Source organism: Electrona antarctica, assembly GCF_951216825.1.
Source record: "Electrona antarctica genome assembly, chromosome: 4".
NCBI lineage: Eukaryota > Metazoa > Chordata > Actinopteri > Myctophiformes > Myctophidae > Electrona > Electrona antarctica.
This window is the reverse complement of record NC_136809.1, coordinates 16,438,615-16,454,285: the sequence shown is the minus strand read 5'-3', so window position 1 is coordinate 16,454,285 and position 15,671 is coordinate 16,438,615. Positions and strand designations below refer to the sequence as shown.

Genomic DNA, 15,671 nt, shown 5'->3' with positions numbered 1-15,671 from the left:
AAGTGTACGCTTTACAGTGAACATGTACTGTACAATGTCACATTTCCTCCCTCATTTCAGTCATAGAACCATTGGTGTGTGTACAGTATACTGTACAATGTGACATTGCATTCCCTCCCGCATTTCATTCATATAATGTACTATACTGTACAATGTAATATTACATTCCCTCCCTCATTTCATTCATAGAACCATTGGTGTGCACTGATCACAAGCAGTGTGCGCACAAGACGTGTGAGCACACGATCAGTTGATCCTTTTTTGGATGGGGAGATGGAACTTTGTCAGATCACCCCCTTGTTGGTAAGAAGTTGTTTGATTTCCACGAGTCTAGTAATAGTAGATCGCCACGCGTCACGTTTGACGCCTCATTATGTCAGCGCGCCGGACAGAATATGTGGAGCCTACTGTATGTGGACACACACGGTCCCTTGGACAGAATATGTGGAGCCTATGTGGACACACACAGTCCCTTGGACAGAATATGTGGAGCCTATGTGGACACACACGGTCCCTTGGACAGAATATGTGGAGCCTATGTGGACAAACACGGTCCCTTGGACAGAATATGTGGAGCCTACTGTATGTGGACACACACGGTCCCTTGGACAGAATATGTGGAGCCTATGTGGACAAACATGTTCCCTTGGACAGAATATGTGGAGCCTATGTGCACACACACGGTCCCTTGGCCATACCATAACTTTAACTGTAGGTTGTTGATTCCTTTCGAATAAAGTAAACAAATCAAAAACTTTATATTTATAGTGTGATGTGTCAACACCACACTAGGGGTGTTCTCCAAAGATATTCAGTGAGATACAATCTGTCACATTAAATATTAATGTGACAGATTGTATCTCACTGAATATCTTTGGAGAACACCCCTAGACAAAAGTTTGGAGAAAAGGAATATATCTGAAGTATAGGCAAGCTCACAATGTTCTGACATTTCATGGCATGTCGTGAGCTACTTCGGATACCGTCGCTGTCGGGTGTGTTAACTTTTCAGGAAATGGGCTCTATTTTCGCCAGTGCTAAACCCCATATCCCTAAACTTCATCTTTTTCTTAAATTGTTCAACTCGCCGATCTACATCAAAACGTTGTGAGCTTGTAGATCGATTTGAACTATCCAAAAATGTTTTTCAAAATAGTAAAAAAGGCAAAGAAGTTTAATTTAGGGATAAGGGGTTTAGCACTGACGAAAATAGAGCCCTGTTCCAATTGATCCAACATTATTATTAATTTTAGTCACAAGAAAATTATACTGTATTGAGCTGCACTGAACTGTATGGAGCAACACTATATGTGTTGATTTCGTCGACAAAAGCTATGATGAAAAATGTTCGTCGACTACCTTTTTTCACTGAAGAAGAATTTAATTTTTTGTATCTATGATGACTAAAGCTAAGACTATATATTCACAATTTCGTCAACAAATTAAAAACTAGACTAAACTGTTAAGGAGGGACTATTGTGGAGAAGAGATCCAGACATCCAGTAGAAGACAAGTAATTTTATGCTTGGTTGTGTGCAGGTGCCACTCTCCGGAAATAGCCGATCTACAAGCTCACAACGTGTCGCAGCATTGTGATCTTGTAGATCTGATATTTTTGGCACACAGCTGAGTATAAATCAGGCATTTCGACACCATCATGGTCCGCCAAAATACATTTTAGTCGACTAAATCAACTCTAGATTGAATCGAGGAGCACGGATCTGCCCCAGACTATAGCCACACACCTGCATTTAGTACGCCAATAGTTCCCAAACTGTGATATGTATATTACTGTCTTGGCAAAAGGAATAGCCTGTTACACTAGTCATTATTGGGGAAAGCAATAATATTACAGTAATATATTACTAAGTAACGTGTTACTGCCCAAAACTGGTCACATAGCACAAACTTCAAAACGTTTTCATCTGAATTTGGCAGTTTTATTTATTTTATAATTTTTACTAAAAAGCAAAGCTGTTGTTCCAAAATAAAGATTTTGACAGGATGAGTGACTTCAAATGAGTTGCAGTGAGATCTGACAGATTTGTGAAGAGCAAAGTAACAGATGGCAGATTAAATATGCTTTTGTTAACTCACTTCTGACTTGCTGCCACAATGATCTGGATTCTGGAGCGTGCACACGCACAGTCACGCACACACGCACACAGTGAACACTTCATTTCGCCGACTAAGACTATGAAAATGTTTGTCGACTACCCTTTCTCACGGACTAAAACTACATAAAAACTAAGCTATGATGACTAAAACTAAGACAAACGAGACTAAAATCTTAGACTAAAAACCCACCTCTTCAGACTCCACCATGGCCCGTAGCACTTGCCCTAGCCTAGCCCCTTAGATAGCACATTATGTAGACTTAGATAGTATTTTAAACAGACTTATAGCTTGTTATGTAGACAGCTCTAGAATTGCACTTTATGTAGTCATAGCACTTTATAGTACACATGTATAATATATTATATAGTATAGTATGTATAGTTTACATAGATACTCCACTGTTACGTTCTTAGTTTACGCATGATTCATGATAACTACTTTTTATATATGTGATGTATGCCATGCTTTTTGTTATTGCTTAATGTAAATCGCTCTGGATTAAGAGCGTCTGCTAAATGCCTAAATTGTAAATTGTAGGGAGGGACTAGTGGAGAAGAGGTCCAGTAGAACGGGTGCTGCGCTCTGAAAATAGACGATCTACAAGCTCACAACGTTCCACAGCGCAATGCGTTGTGAGCTTGTAGATCGACTACTTTCAGCATGCAACCAAGTGTACAATAAGCATTAGTTTACCATCATGGCATGCCAAAATTCAGTGTTTGTGGCCCACCCATGTGTTAAGTGGTCAGATGGGTGGGCTTGAGCATGTTTACTTCATCATCATTCGATTGTGTTCTGCACTGTATCAATGGATCATAGTACAATTTAATTCTTATTTATCAATATCACAATTAACTTGTTTTTTTTTAGATAATGTTTAATATTATCATTCAAATCTGAGTGTTTTGGCATTGGGGGCCCACTAACAATATCCTCACGCCAGTGGGACCCAGCCCACTTTAAATCGAATTAATTCAGTTTGGAAAGCAAGCTGTGCACGAGGAGGAGCACCTGTGCCTGTGCTTAGTGGCTGATCCCAGAACAGTATGCAGTAACATGAGCCATGACCCCCTTGAGTCGATCACGTGCTTTGCAGCCCACTTCCAAAGACAATACAATGCAGTGGTTCAGAAGGTTTCCTAATGAGGTTTATCTCCTTAGACCTCACCCCACTGATTCCTTTCCTTCTGTTCTGCTTGTTGCAAGTGGGGCCTTTAAATAATATTCCATTGTGTTAACCCCGTAAATGAAACAATGGAAAAAATAAACATATTTTTCCTGTGCTCCCTGCATGTGTACCAAAGGAAGGACACCTGGGGATCCAAATTTATAACTGTAGCCTAGGGATTCCTGGAGGTTTTCACCCTGCCAGCCAGAAGGATTAAATGTATGTTTCTAGTTAACACGCAAGTGTGCTTCTCACAAGAGGATGGAGAAACATTTTGTTTTGTTTTTGTTTGTTGGGATCCATGTACTCAAATGAGTATTACGTCTTACCGGTAAATATATATATATTCTGTACTTCTACTTCAAGTATAGCTATAAGCAACATAGTGTATAATAATGTCACTTTTTTTTACTTTGTGTTTTTGGTATTCAGGCAGCCAGCAATGGGTAAAACGCTCCCAAAACTCTGTCTGTGACACATCTAGGAGCCACAATCTGCATTCAAATATTTTCCTAGAAGCTTTGTTATTGGTCGATTTGCCTGTCTACTTCCTGATTGGTTAGTCATTTCTGCAGGGGTGTTTTTGTGTTTTTTTTGTTTTTTACCAAAGGCAAATATTTATACTAGCATCATGACACGTTGTTAGCTTGTAGATCAGTATTTACGGTTTTGCATAAATGTACTTTACTTTAGTAGGCCTACTATAAGTACTTTAATGCACATGTACGTTTAATGTATTGGGATTTGGGACTTTTTTTTTGTGTTGAAATTATGTTTTATTTTGGTCGTGTACAAGCATAATGCACAACTACATCATGAGATCAAGTGCATTACAATCATATATATATATATATATATTAAGGTATATTTCCCATGTTCTCAATGGTGACCAAAGTTACATTTTCTTTTTTTCCTGGAACCCAAAAAAAACTAAAGAGGAACATCTGGGCAGCTCTGAAGGGAAACATCTGGGCAGCTCTGAAGGGAAAGGAGACGCTTTCACAAACCTACATTACACTTATTTGAAAACAAATACAGGGTCATACATTCAGCAAGGTACAATAAAAGAAAGGAAAGGAGAATAAAAAATGAAAATAAAAGTAGAGAGAGGTATAGGATGAGCAATAGCAACACAATACTTTGTTTTCCCTTATTCAGCAAAAGTCTGATCGGACAGGTGCGATATATGCAGTCCATTTAGTCCAGATCCAGAAGAACTTTTCTTCCTGGGATCTGAGTGAGTAGGATTTGGGACTTTTACTTAAGTAAAAAATAATAATCTTCCAACACTGCAACCCATGATACTTTATAGGCACCGCTGCCATAGGCATTACAATAAACGTATTCCACCTCAAAGTGTTTCGCCTTCTCTGTGCTGACGCAGCACTTTACGCTCTTGCATGGAAGCAGAAAGCAGTTCGAGACCTTTGTTAACTTCACAAAAACGCCAACTTTACACTACAAACCTCTACCGCTCGTGGACCAACTAGCAAAATAAAGAAATAAATCTGAACAGAAGTGAGCAAAGACAAAACAGAACAGAACAGAATGAAGCGAAACAAACGGAACAACTTAACTTTAATTTCCAGTGCTGTGATATTTTATAGTCGATAACTTAAAAGGCTCAAGATGTTTCTTGCGCGATGATGAGAAGCAGTGTCGGGTCTCGCCTGTTTAATGAGGCTACAGATATGGTTAGTTCCCATTGCACTTGGCAAACACTTCACACTCAGAATACTTCAGGTAGTCTGAAGTGCATTTTTTATTCAAGGTTTAACCACATGAATTCTAGTGTCCCTATTTTGGGGTGAATATTCGGCAAAAATACCAGATCTACAACAACGTGTAAGGCGACTATTTTCAGCAAAGCGATAACTGACAAACCGAATTTTGTTTGTTGTTTTGTTGTTCTTATTTAATCTGAATCCTGTGTGACCTCTGATTAAGTGATTATATCAAATTGGCATCCCGTCCTAAAATATATTTTTCTTGAAAGTGCCTTACGCTGACCCACATTGGTTATTGAACATAAGTGCAACCTGCAAGTTGGCCTTCAACAGAGCTCTGTGGCTTGGGGGGAGGGAAAACGTGATTGATTACTTATACCTTGAGAGATGCTATTCTCTTAAAAAACAGGGTTAATCACATTTACAGTAGAGGCACTGTAAATGTGATTGGATGAGGGTTACAGCTCTGCATCACTTGATTGGCCTGGAGGTTCACTCCCTCCTTGCTTGCACACACACGCACGCACGCACGCACGCACGCAGTCACACACGCACCTCCATCTCCTCCTATCCGCTCCCTTGAAGCAAATCAAATTCAATTCATCAAACCGACCTTGAGTTCCTCTTAGTGTGTGTGTGTGTGTGTGTGTGTGTGTGTGTGTGTGAGAGAGAGAGAGAGAGACAGAGAGAGAAAGAGAGAGAGAGAGAGAGAGAGAGAGAGAGTGACAGTGTAAATGGGCACATGTCCAGAGATTCTATAAATAATGCATTCTACAATCTATCCTACAAAGTCACGACTGGGAGCAGAGGGGGGGAGAGAGAGAGAGAGAGAGAGAGAGAGAGAGAGAGAGAGAGAGAGAGAGAGAGAGAGAGAGAGAGAGAGAGAATGGGGGGGGGGCTAAACAGGGAGGGGAGGGGGAGAAAGAGTAGAACAGAGGAATAGAGATATTTTATGAGAAGATGGCTGGCTGTGTGACCTTGGTAATGTGCAAGAAAAGTGGAATTGAAGCAGCTATAACTCTGTATAGTGTGTTTGCTCTGCTGTAATCACACTGTATCACACACATTAGCCCATGGTTAGAAATTAACCTTTTCTCAGGGCTTTTTGTTTTTTTGCCCCACCTCCCCTCAACTGATAGGGACTTTTGGGGGGAATTTGGCGAGAGGGGGAGGGGGGCCGATTTGGTATGCAGTACTCGCATTATGTTCCCAGTCAGCACTCTCCTATGTATGTCCAAATAGCATGTTCTCCAACTACGGTACATATAAACTATTTTAAGAATATTTTATGAAAATATCATACTAATGTATATGTTCAAATATAATCTGCAGATTCTGCGCAGTTCTCAGTGAATAGGAACCAGACCCCCAAGACCTGTTAGGTTACTGCTCAACCAAATAGATTTAATATGTCTTTTACTTGCAACTCATTTTCATAATATGTTTGATAATGCAATGTTAATGCCTCCAGATATTTATACAATTACAAAACTGTGGAGGGCTTTTTACTGACCCCCTTAAATTATTTTTGGGGGCATTTAGTAATTGTTTGAGTGCATTTTGCCCCAAGCCCCTGTTAATATCAAACCCCCGAAATGCACAGAATATAATTAATCTACAAAATGCATTCTGCACCTGAGAGCGTTTTGGGCTTTGTTTTATATTCCTGCACATTGTCTTTGCTCTCTCTCCTGTGCTTTAGCAAAGTACCATATTGTTGGCTGTCCTTTGTGTGTCCCTCTTGTAGGGCATTATTCACGGACGTTTAAATATGGATATCGTCTCTGACTGTCCCAAGACGTTTCACGATTCAAATTCAAAAATAGCAAAAGTACCAGATATGCAAGCTCAAAACTTCAAGACGTTGTAGTATGATCAATCAGGAAGTTAATTTACGTAAAAAACAAAAAGTTAGGATATGGGGGATAAGAGGTTTCTGCCCGACAGCAATTATATACAATGTTTTCCTGGCTCAACGACAGCGGCCAAATCATCCTGACCAGACAGAATCTAAAAATGTACTTTTGTTTCTGGGCTCCGATCCTGGGTGAGCCAGTGTTCTAACTCCGTTTAATTAGAAGAAGCTCATTTGGATGTGGAACAGCAGGTGAATGCCATGCACTACCTGGCTGAATTAGAATGGAGGCAGCAGCGTGGCTGCCTGGGTCCTGGGAGACAGCAGACCAGAATCACTGGCGTCTACACAACGGAAGAGACACTAGCAATGGTAAATGCCAAATGGACTGCATTTCAGTGCTGTCAGAACGAAACCTGTCATCTCCACATATTTCACTTTTTGTGATTTGTTTTTCAAACATTATACGTCCTGCTTGGTCATACAACAGCGTCAAATACAGAGGGACATACACGGCCACGCTGCTCAACAGTGCCTCTTTAGTTCAGCCAGCGGTATTGCAGCTGTCCGTACTCAAACATACATAGTACATACATACATACGGACAGACACACAGCTATTCATTGGAGCGGTTAGGCACCATTCAAAAGTTATAATACAAAAGTAGCAGATCTACAAGCGGCACGTTTTGAGCTTTTCGGTCGGCTACTTTTGAATTTAAATCCTGAAAAGAAACAGTTTTGGACATATGAGGTTTCCACCCAACAGAGAAGATTTATATAGTGCTGCTCTAGTCTTATGTAGAATAGAAATACTTAATTCATCCCCGGAAGAAAATTATATTTAAAAACATGCACGCGCACGCACGTGGAAGCATGAGCGATCACCAGGAGTACTGCCAGGACACATAGTCTATTCCTATGAGTCACTACAAACAGTACCTCAGAACGAAAATAACATCGCCTGGATGCAACTGGGACGTATCCTCAAGAGTTCATCAAAATATACAATTTAAGGCCTGGGCCGTGGCTCAGCGCTCCAGGCACCTTGGCCGGTAGTCCGAGTCTGCCAGTGTGCCGTGGGTTCGACTCCTGATCCCGACGGCCTTTACTGCATGTCACTCCCCCATCTCTCTCCCCCATTTCCTGTCAGCCTACCGTCTGTCCCTCTATAAAAAATATAAAATAAAGGCGAAAGCCGCAAAAAACAAAAACAAACAACAAAAAAAACAATACAATTTAATCGATTATAGAAATATCAATAATTAATTACAATGGCATGCCATTATAGGTATAATATTTCTCAAAATTCTGTTATTTTCACTAGTGTTACACAGGTGCCGTTGTATAGAGGGTATGCGCATGCATAAAGTGAGTGGCAAATCGAGTGGCAAAGTGAGTTTAACGTCGTTTAATACAATAAGATGGGACTTTTCTTTTTGGATGCATGGGGTATGGGCTGTCAAGGTCAGAAAGTCGTTTAGTAGGCATTCCCGCAGAATTGTAAATTGTAATTGATCTCACACCCTATACCCTATAAAATAACTCTTAACTGGATAATCAGGGAGCAGAATTTAAATCCTATCAGCATCCACATGTCACGCTGGGAGCCATTTCATTTCTTCATAGGTTACAATCAACAGCATTAGAGTGTGATGGAGTGATTCTCAACATGATCCTGCATACTGATACAGGACCACCTCCATCCACTTGGACACACACACACGCACACGCACACACACACACACACACACACACACACACACACACACACACACACACACACACACACACACACACACACACACACACACACACACAGTGTAACAAAGTTAGCAGAGACAGAGAGGTAGGGAGGAAACAATAAAGTGATCCAGAGTGACAGACTGCAATGACTCTTGGTCTGTCTGTCTGTCTGTCTGTCTGTCTGTCTGTATCGTACGTCTGTTCTTTTGGTTAAATTGTAAATTAATGCTCAGAGGTGCACGTGACACCTTCTCGTGTGTTCCGCCGCCAACAAGACTCAGACTGTAGCTCAAAGAGAACACTCTGAACTCCCTGTGGTCCTTTGTAATGGAATACAACGGAAATACACGCTAGCTCCAGCTCCCACAGTATGCCAATATGGAACATTGCCAGTGGATTACTGCATTTCAGTGCAAGTGGGAAAGGGTCTTAAGTCGCTCAAAGAATGAGAGAGCATTGCATACAAAATCCCTTACCTTCTACATCTTGGGGTGCAACAAGTTACCCTTTTCACATTGACCAATTATAGCACCAACAGGAGGCCACAACCTGACCTGCCCTGGTGGAGACCTGTGCCCCGAGGGGCACTTTATCTAGCTGTATATGAAAGTTGGTGGTATATGAAAGTGGTTAAGTGTGGGGTTTTTATAAAATGATGAACCAATGAAAAGTATTAACAAGAGCTTGTAACTAAATAATCGCAACATTGAGGCATTGGAACACAGTTTATTTTTTCCATTTCCTGCATGAAAAGTGCACCCAACGACATATATATGCTCATCATGGGCCCCTGGCAGAAATTGCTGGCTCTAAGAGAATTTGTTGTTTGTATTAAAAATAACTGCCACCCATTAGGGGATAAACAGGCAGCAGCACAACAATGGCTAGACATTCTGCTGTCTATGATTTACTCGGCTGTAACATTTTCCCAGGTGTGACATTAGAGGAGTACACTACACACATACTGTACAATGGCTTCTATTATTAAAGCCCGAAGCCAGCTCTTTTCCTCCGTAGGGATTTAAATAAGGGATTTAACTAGTACCTTCGGAGAGAATGATTAGAAAGACAGTCACAATTTCGCATTTATCTAACTCTGAAATCTAGGTGTGTCTATTGTCACAATGAGCCACAGCTAGTCATTATCGGTGTTTCATTTTTCTTTTCTTTTTTCGCAATCCAGAAAGTTATGTGGATTACATAGAAAAGCGGAATTTAGTTCTGTATTTAGACTGAATAAGAAGTTTAGTTTATTGAGTTTCACTTTAGTTTTTAATGTGCTATAGTCCAATGCATACTACACTAGCGACAACCGACGGCATCAAAAATAGAAGATGCACAAGCTCGCAGCTTGTATATCTGCTATTTTTGAAAAGCCAACGCTAAAATATAAAGTGACAGATACTTTGGCGGTTTTAACAGTTTAATGATTGTTTCAAAGAGTATATTGTAATGTATTTTTAACGTATTAATCTGTAAATGTGAGAGGACCTCAATTGAAATAAGTCCCTGGACTTTCTTGTGAAAATCCGTACCCATGTGGTTTTTAATGCATTTCAGTTTTCAAATAAATCAAATCAAAATGTCTGTTCATATAGTTCAGTACAGCAAGTGCCTCAGTGTCTCTGAAAGGTAACGGACAATCAAGCACAGTTTCCCAAGAACCTCCATAAGCGTCTCCACTAATAAGAGAAATGTGAGTGCTCTAAAAGCTTTTTGAGAAACCATACACCTGGCTTGATGGGGTTCGCTTAGGCATTAATATGAAGAAATAGTCTCTTGTAAAGTGCTTGATAGGAAAGAACTAGTGCTGAGCCGTTATCTTATTAGGATATCAATTGTGCCGCAGGTCTGGTGGTGAGTCATCATGATCTCTCCAATGAGGATTAAACCTCGTGTTCATGGGGGCAAATTATGGTTTAAGTTGGAGGCACACACAGGATGTACATTAATATAATACTGCATAGGCATGCATTCACAATGGTATGCGTGCAATGGTGCAGGATTGCAATTATTCATGCCCACATGCACAGATGTGGGCCATAGAGCACTCTCTATGTCTCTCTCGCGTGCACACACACACCCCCCACACACACACACACATTACACCTGGAGTTATGAGAGAGCAGAGAGAGTGAATCGCAGTCAAGCAGATGTTGCTGTGTCGGCATTAAATCTGTCCACATCACCACACTGTTACAGTACATCATTACTGTAAATCAATATACCAGGGTATCAAAAATATATCTGATTCTCTGTTTCTCTACATTTTTATAGTGTATAGCAACCTCTCCTTTTCCTATTCGCATCCCTTCACACACACCCTCCCCGCTGTTTGTCTCTTCTTTTGCCTCTGAAGTGAACTTTCCTCGTGTTTTTCTGTCAATCATTTCCTCTCTTTGCCTTCCCCTGTCTTCCATCTCTCACCCCCCACCTCTCTCTCTCTCCTCTCAATGTCATCACTCTTTCTTTCGCTGCGGTGTCTCTCTGTCAGTACGCTGGCTATCCAACGGCCAGCTGCTCTGCTGTTGGCTACTGCATCTTTCCTTCTTTCTCCCTCCCTCTTTTCTCTTCCTCCAATTCCTCTTGCTCCTTCTGGCGTATCTCTCCATCCCTCTTTCCACCCCAGAACCCCGCCGACTCCCTCCGGTCCTTCCGTCCTCTCTTCTCTCTCTCGCTTCACTTCCTCCCCCGTTTCACCCCCTTTGGCCTCCCTCCTCTGACTCTTTCCTCCCTCTGCCGCTTGCATGCGATTCTGTCATCCTTCAATCCACCCCCCATCCTTTCCTCCACCCTCTCCTCTTCTCCTTATCTCCTCTCCTCCACCTCTGTCTCTCCATCTAACTTTCTCTTTCTCATACTGTTCAGTGTAATCTCTCTAACTGGAGCAGCTGGGCTTATTATAAAGTTATAAAGTTTCAGACAAGACAGACTTTCTTTCTCTTGCCACACTCTCTCCTATTCCTCATTGTTCGCCCACCAGCGGCAGGGCTCTAAGGCAAGGCAAGGAGATTTGTACAGCACATTTCAACAACGAGGCTTATTCAAAGAGATTTACAAAACATTAAGCATTGAGACATTAAGACACACAGCACTCTGACTTTGTCAAATGAACACATTATAAAATTACATTATAATACAATTTAAAATAAAACAGAAAGATAAGTGAATAAAATTACAGTGCAGAAGCAATTATCAAAGAAAAACTGTGAAAAAAGTCAAAGGCAGGGGAAAAGAGAATGGTTTTCAGCTTTGATTTACAAAAACTGAGAGTTGTACACCTGGAAACTGGCAGTTTGTACCAGATATAGTACGTTGTGTAAAAAAAAAAAAAAGAAGAACATTGCTGCTTCTCCGCATTTAGCTCTAACTCACAAACCAGACCTGTCCCAGACGACCTGAGAAGTCTGGACTGTTCATGATGTAGCACAAGATCTAGAGATGTATTTTGGATGTAAACAATTCAATGCTTTATAAACCAAAAGTACATTTTGAACTGGAGTTATGTGCTCTACTTTTTGGTGTTAGCAAGCAGAAGATTTCTGAATCAACTGCAGCTTTCTGCAACTGCACCGCCCCCCAGTGGTTGAACGCTAGCGCCACCCATAGGCCAAACATTTTTATATGAGAAGATATTTCAAAATCTAGTGGGCAGATTGCCATGGATTTTGCAGTGGGGAACTGGGGATTCATGCTTCTGGGAGGATGAACCCAGCTGCTGATGTAGGTCACTAGAGGAAAGAGGCCTTTCCTATAGTGGCACCCTTACGGCCAAAATGCTGTGGGGCTCCAAGTATGGAAATATCAGTTGTTTCAAACCACTTTGGTCTAGCTGGGTGTGAGAAGGCAACACGGCTTCTAGGGGCAGCTTGTGAGTTTTTTGACTCTTAAACTTGTGCTAAATCTCTCTCTAAACCTCTTCCTTCTTTTCTCTTGGCCCTCCATGCATGTCTCCTACCTTCCCTCATCATTATCCGTCCCAATTCTCTCTTCCAAATCCTTGTGACCCTCCCCCTCTAATCCACGAATGCCTTGCGACAGGTTCTTTCCCTTCCGTTCTCTTGTTCTTTTGTTCAGCACTCAGCACTTCGGGGCTTCTTTTTTTTTTCACTCGCCCCGCCAGGCAGCCTCAGCCTAAAACTCAGACGTGTTTGTGGTGCTGTTTTCTCTGTGATGCATGAGGCTTGTCGTACCGCGGACAATAAGCTTGCGTGAGCTGAATTCGAAAGCCTCTGCTGCTTCCTTTGTAGGCTGTTAAAAATATAAGCTGAGTTTTGAGAACTTTTTGAGAGCTCCCTGCGTATGGTGTGTTTGGCCTTCTTGTTGTGTTGTAGTATTGTGTATGTGTATGTGTCCCTCACCACTCTCAGGTCTCACCAGAGTCAAGTGGTGGATAGTAAGGAAGTACATTTACTTGAGTACTGTACTTAAATAAGTGAATAGCTGTACTCGAGTATTTGTCTTTTTGGATACATTTAAAGGACAAATATTGTGCTTTTGATTCCAATACATTTATAGGAAGGGAAAGGGTGCATTATAAATGAATCACTTGAGCCCTATTTCCAACATAGTGAAAATAGCCAATCTAGATCACCCCACACACACACACACACACACACACACACACACACACACACACACACACACACACACACACACACACACACACACACACACACACACACACACACACACACACACACACACACACACACACACACACACACACACACACACACACACACACACACACCCCCAAAGGTGGTGAAGTCGTCCTTTAATCTTTAAGACTTCACTGGGCAGTTCATCATCAATGTCTCTCTCTCCCTCTTGCCCCCCCTCCCTCTCTCTCTCTCTCTCTCTCTCTCTACTCTCCCACGCTCACTCAACCTCTGTCCGTCCATCTGACCGTCCGTCCGTCCCCCAGGAGGCCCTCCTGATGTGGGTAAAATGATGGGGGGCGGAGAGAAAGAGGAGGAGGACCCCGACGCAGCCGAGAAGGAGGCAGAGCGACTGGAGGCCCTGAAGCAGGAGGAGGAGGAGAGGAAGGATAAGTACGCCAAGATCGAGGCTGAGAGGGAAGGCATGAGGCAAGGCATCAGGGACAAGGTACAAGAAACTGCTAACCACATAATACACTCACGCACACATGCACCCACTTTGTAGATACTGTAGATTATAAAGATTTAAATGTTCTTTCAGCAGGTGTGATGTCAAAATACAGTACAAGGAACATCAACAATAAAATAATGACCCGGCCGTACACTTGCCTGAGGGGCATCGACAAAACTACCATCATAATGTATACTATTAAGGAGGTAAAACTCCAAAGTCATGTACATTATCCCATATTTGTCATTTGATGAATGCTGTTTTTGTGTTTTAAGTTGCAAGCTGCAATTTTTGCCAATGGGTGTCAAGTCTGTCAACATTAAAGACTTAAAGGACGGTGGCAGGACAAGAAAAACACAAACTGTCTATAGAAACCTTGTATCTTTTCTCCATATTTTTTGTTTAGTTTTTTCATAATTAATGTCCGATTTCATACTTTGTTGTGAAAAAAGTAGCTACTATAGCCGATCTATACAAGCTTACAATGCGTCACAAATCTATGCAACATCTTGGGAGCTAGTGGATCTGCTATTTGGACTATTTCAGAAATATTTTTCATCTAAAATGGCATGCCCAAAATAGGGATGACAGGTTGAAAGTGGTTACGTTTGTCTGTTGGTTTCATAAATATTGCACCAATGAAAAACATTAAGAAGAGCTTGGTCCTAAATAATATCTACATTGGCTCCATTGGAACACAGGTTTGATTTTGTTTTTGTGGGACACACCAACAAAATGGCAGGCAGTGTACAAACAAAATGACAGTCATAAGCATTATTACCACACCGCTTATTCCGCCAACTGAAGTGAACGTATACCACGTGACAGAAATGCAACGTGTTACATAAACCGCCGACCATCCATCCTCAAGATAAAGAAAACACCGGTTCACCTATAAATTGGGACAGCACTGGCCCTCAGGTTGCATGACTGTAGCATGGTTGTATAATGTTACGTAAGCTCGCTGCAGAGAGAGAGAGAGAGAGAGAAAGAGAGAGAGAGAGAGAGAGAGAGCATAGATGTAGCCAGAGATTATCAAGCCTCCGCACCTTTTCCTGGGAGGTTGGCCCATGAGGACGGGTTGAACTCCCCGGGCGTTTGTTACTACGAGCGTTCCTGTCATCATCTCCCTGAACGGCTTATCCCTCGATCTGCTCCAGCAAAAACAAACAACCAAACAAACATAGAATGGATTTCTGGAGAGTTGGCATTTTGTTTAGAAGACGTTATCAAAGTCTATTATCTTATCTATTAGGTTCATTTCCCAATAGATAAGTATTATTTTGACCGCAATAATTCAGTATGTGTATATATATACTGTATAGTGCATTATACAGTGTATAATATATCGTACAGTATAGTATCTTGTCTGTCGGGTTTAATCCTCATATAGTATGTCCAAAATTGTTACTTTTCAGGATTCAAATAAAAAATACCAAAAGTAGCAGATAAGCTCAAATGCTACATCTTCAAGCTTGATTTGATACTTTTGAGTGAAATGAAATGAAATGAAATGAAATGAAATCTATATTTACCCAGGGTATCTGGGCTAAGCTCAAGAACTTGTTTCCAGCCAGGCCCTGCTCATAGAACACATTTCATCGTAGTGGTTCAATGCCTTGTTCAAGGGCATTTCAGCGGTGGTAATTTTAACGTGTCGGACGGCTGATTCGAACTGGGAACCTTCCGGTATCTAGACCGCGCCGCTATCCGTTCGGCCACCGCTGCCACAATGAGTGACTCTGTATGATCAAGTAGGGCATTAATTTACCAAAAAAAAACACAAAAAGTTAAAATATGGATATAGATAGATGGAGTAGCATAGCAGCTACTATATGCTACTACCCTCTGTGTACACATTCAACATGCTATACCAGCCTTATAATCAATAGGGTATCTCGTATAGCATTGCTGTTGGGTGGAAACCTAGCTAGTCCAAAACCATT

General features: G+C 41.4%; 1 protein-coding gene across 1 annotated transcript in view; it reads left to right on the top strand.

Moving 5' to 3' along the window:
* The window catches only part of cplx2a (complexin 2a), a 32,414-nt gene that overhangs the window by 13,054 nt on the left and 3,689 nt on the right, over positions 1–15,671 (top strand). Inside the window, exon 3 of the mRNA XM_079500372.1 lies at positions 13,541–13,722. Within this exon, the coding sequence (XP_079356498.1) occupies positions 13,541–13,722 (182 nt within the window). The remainder of the gene's footprint in view (positions 1–13,540; positions 13,723–15,671) is intronic.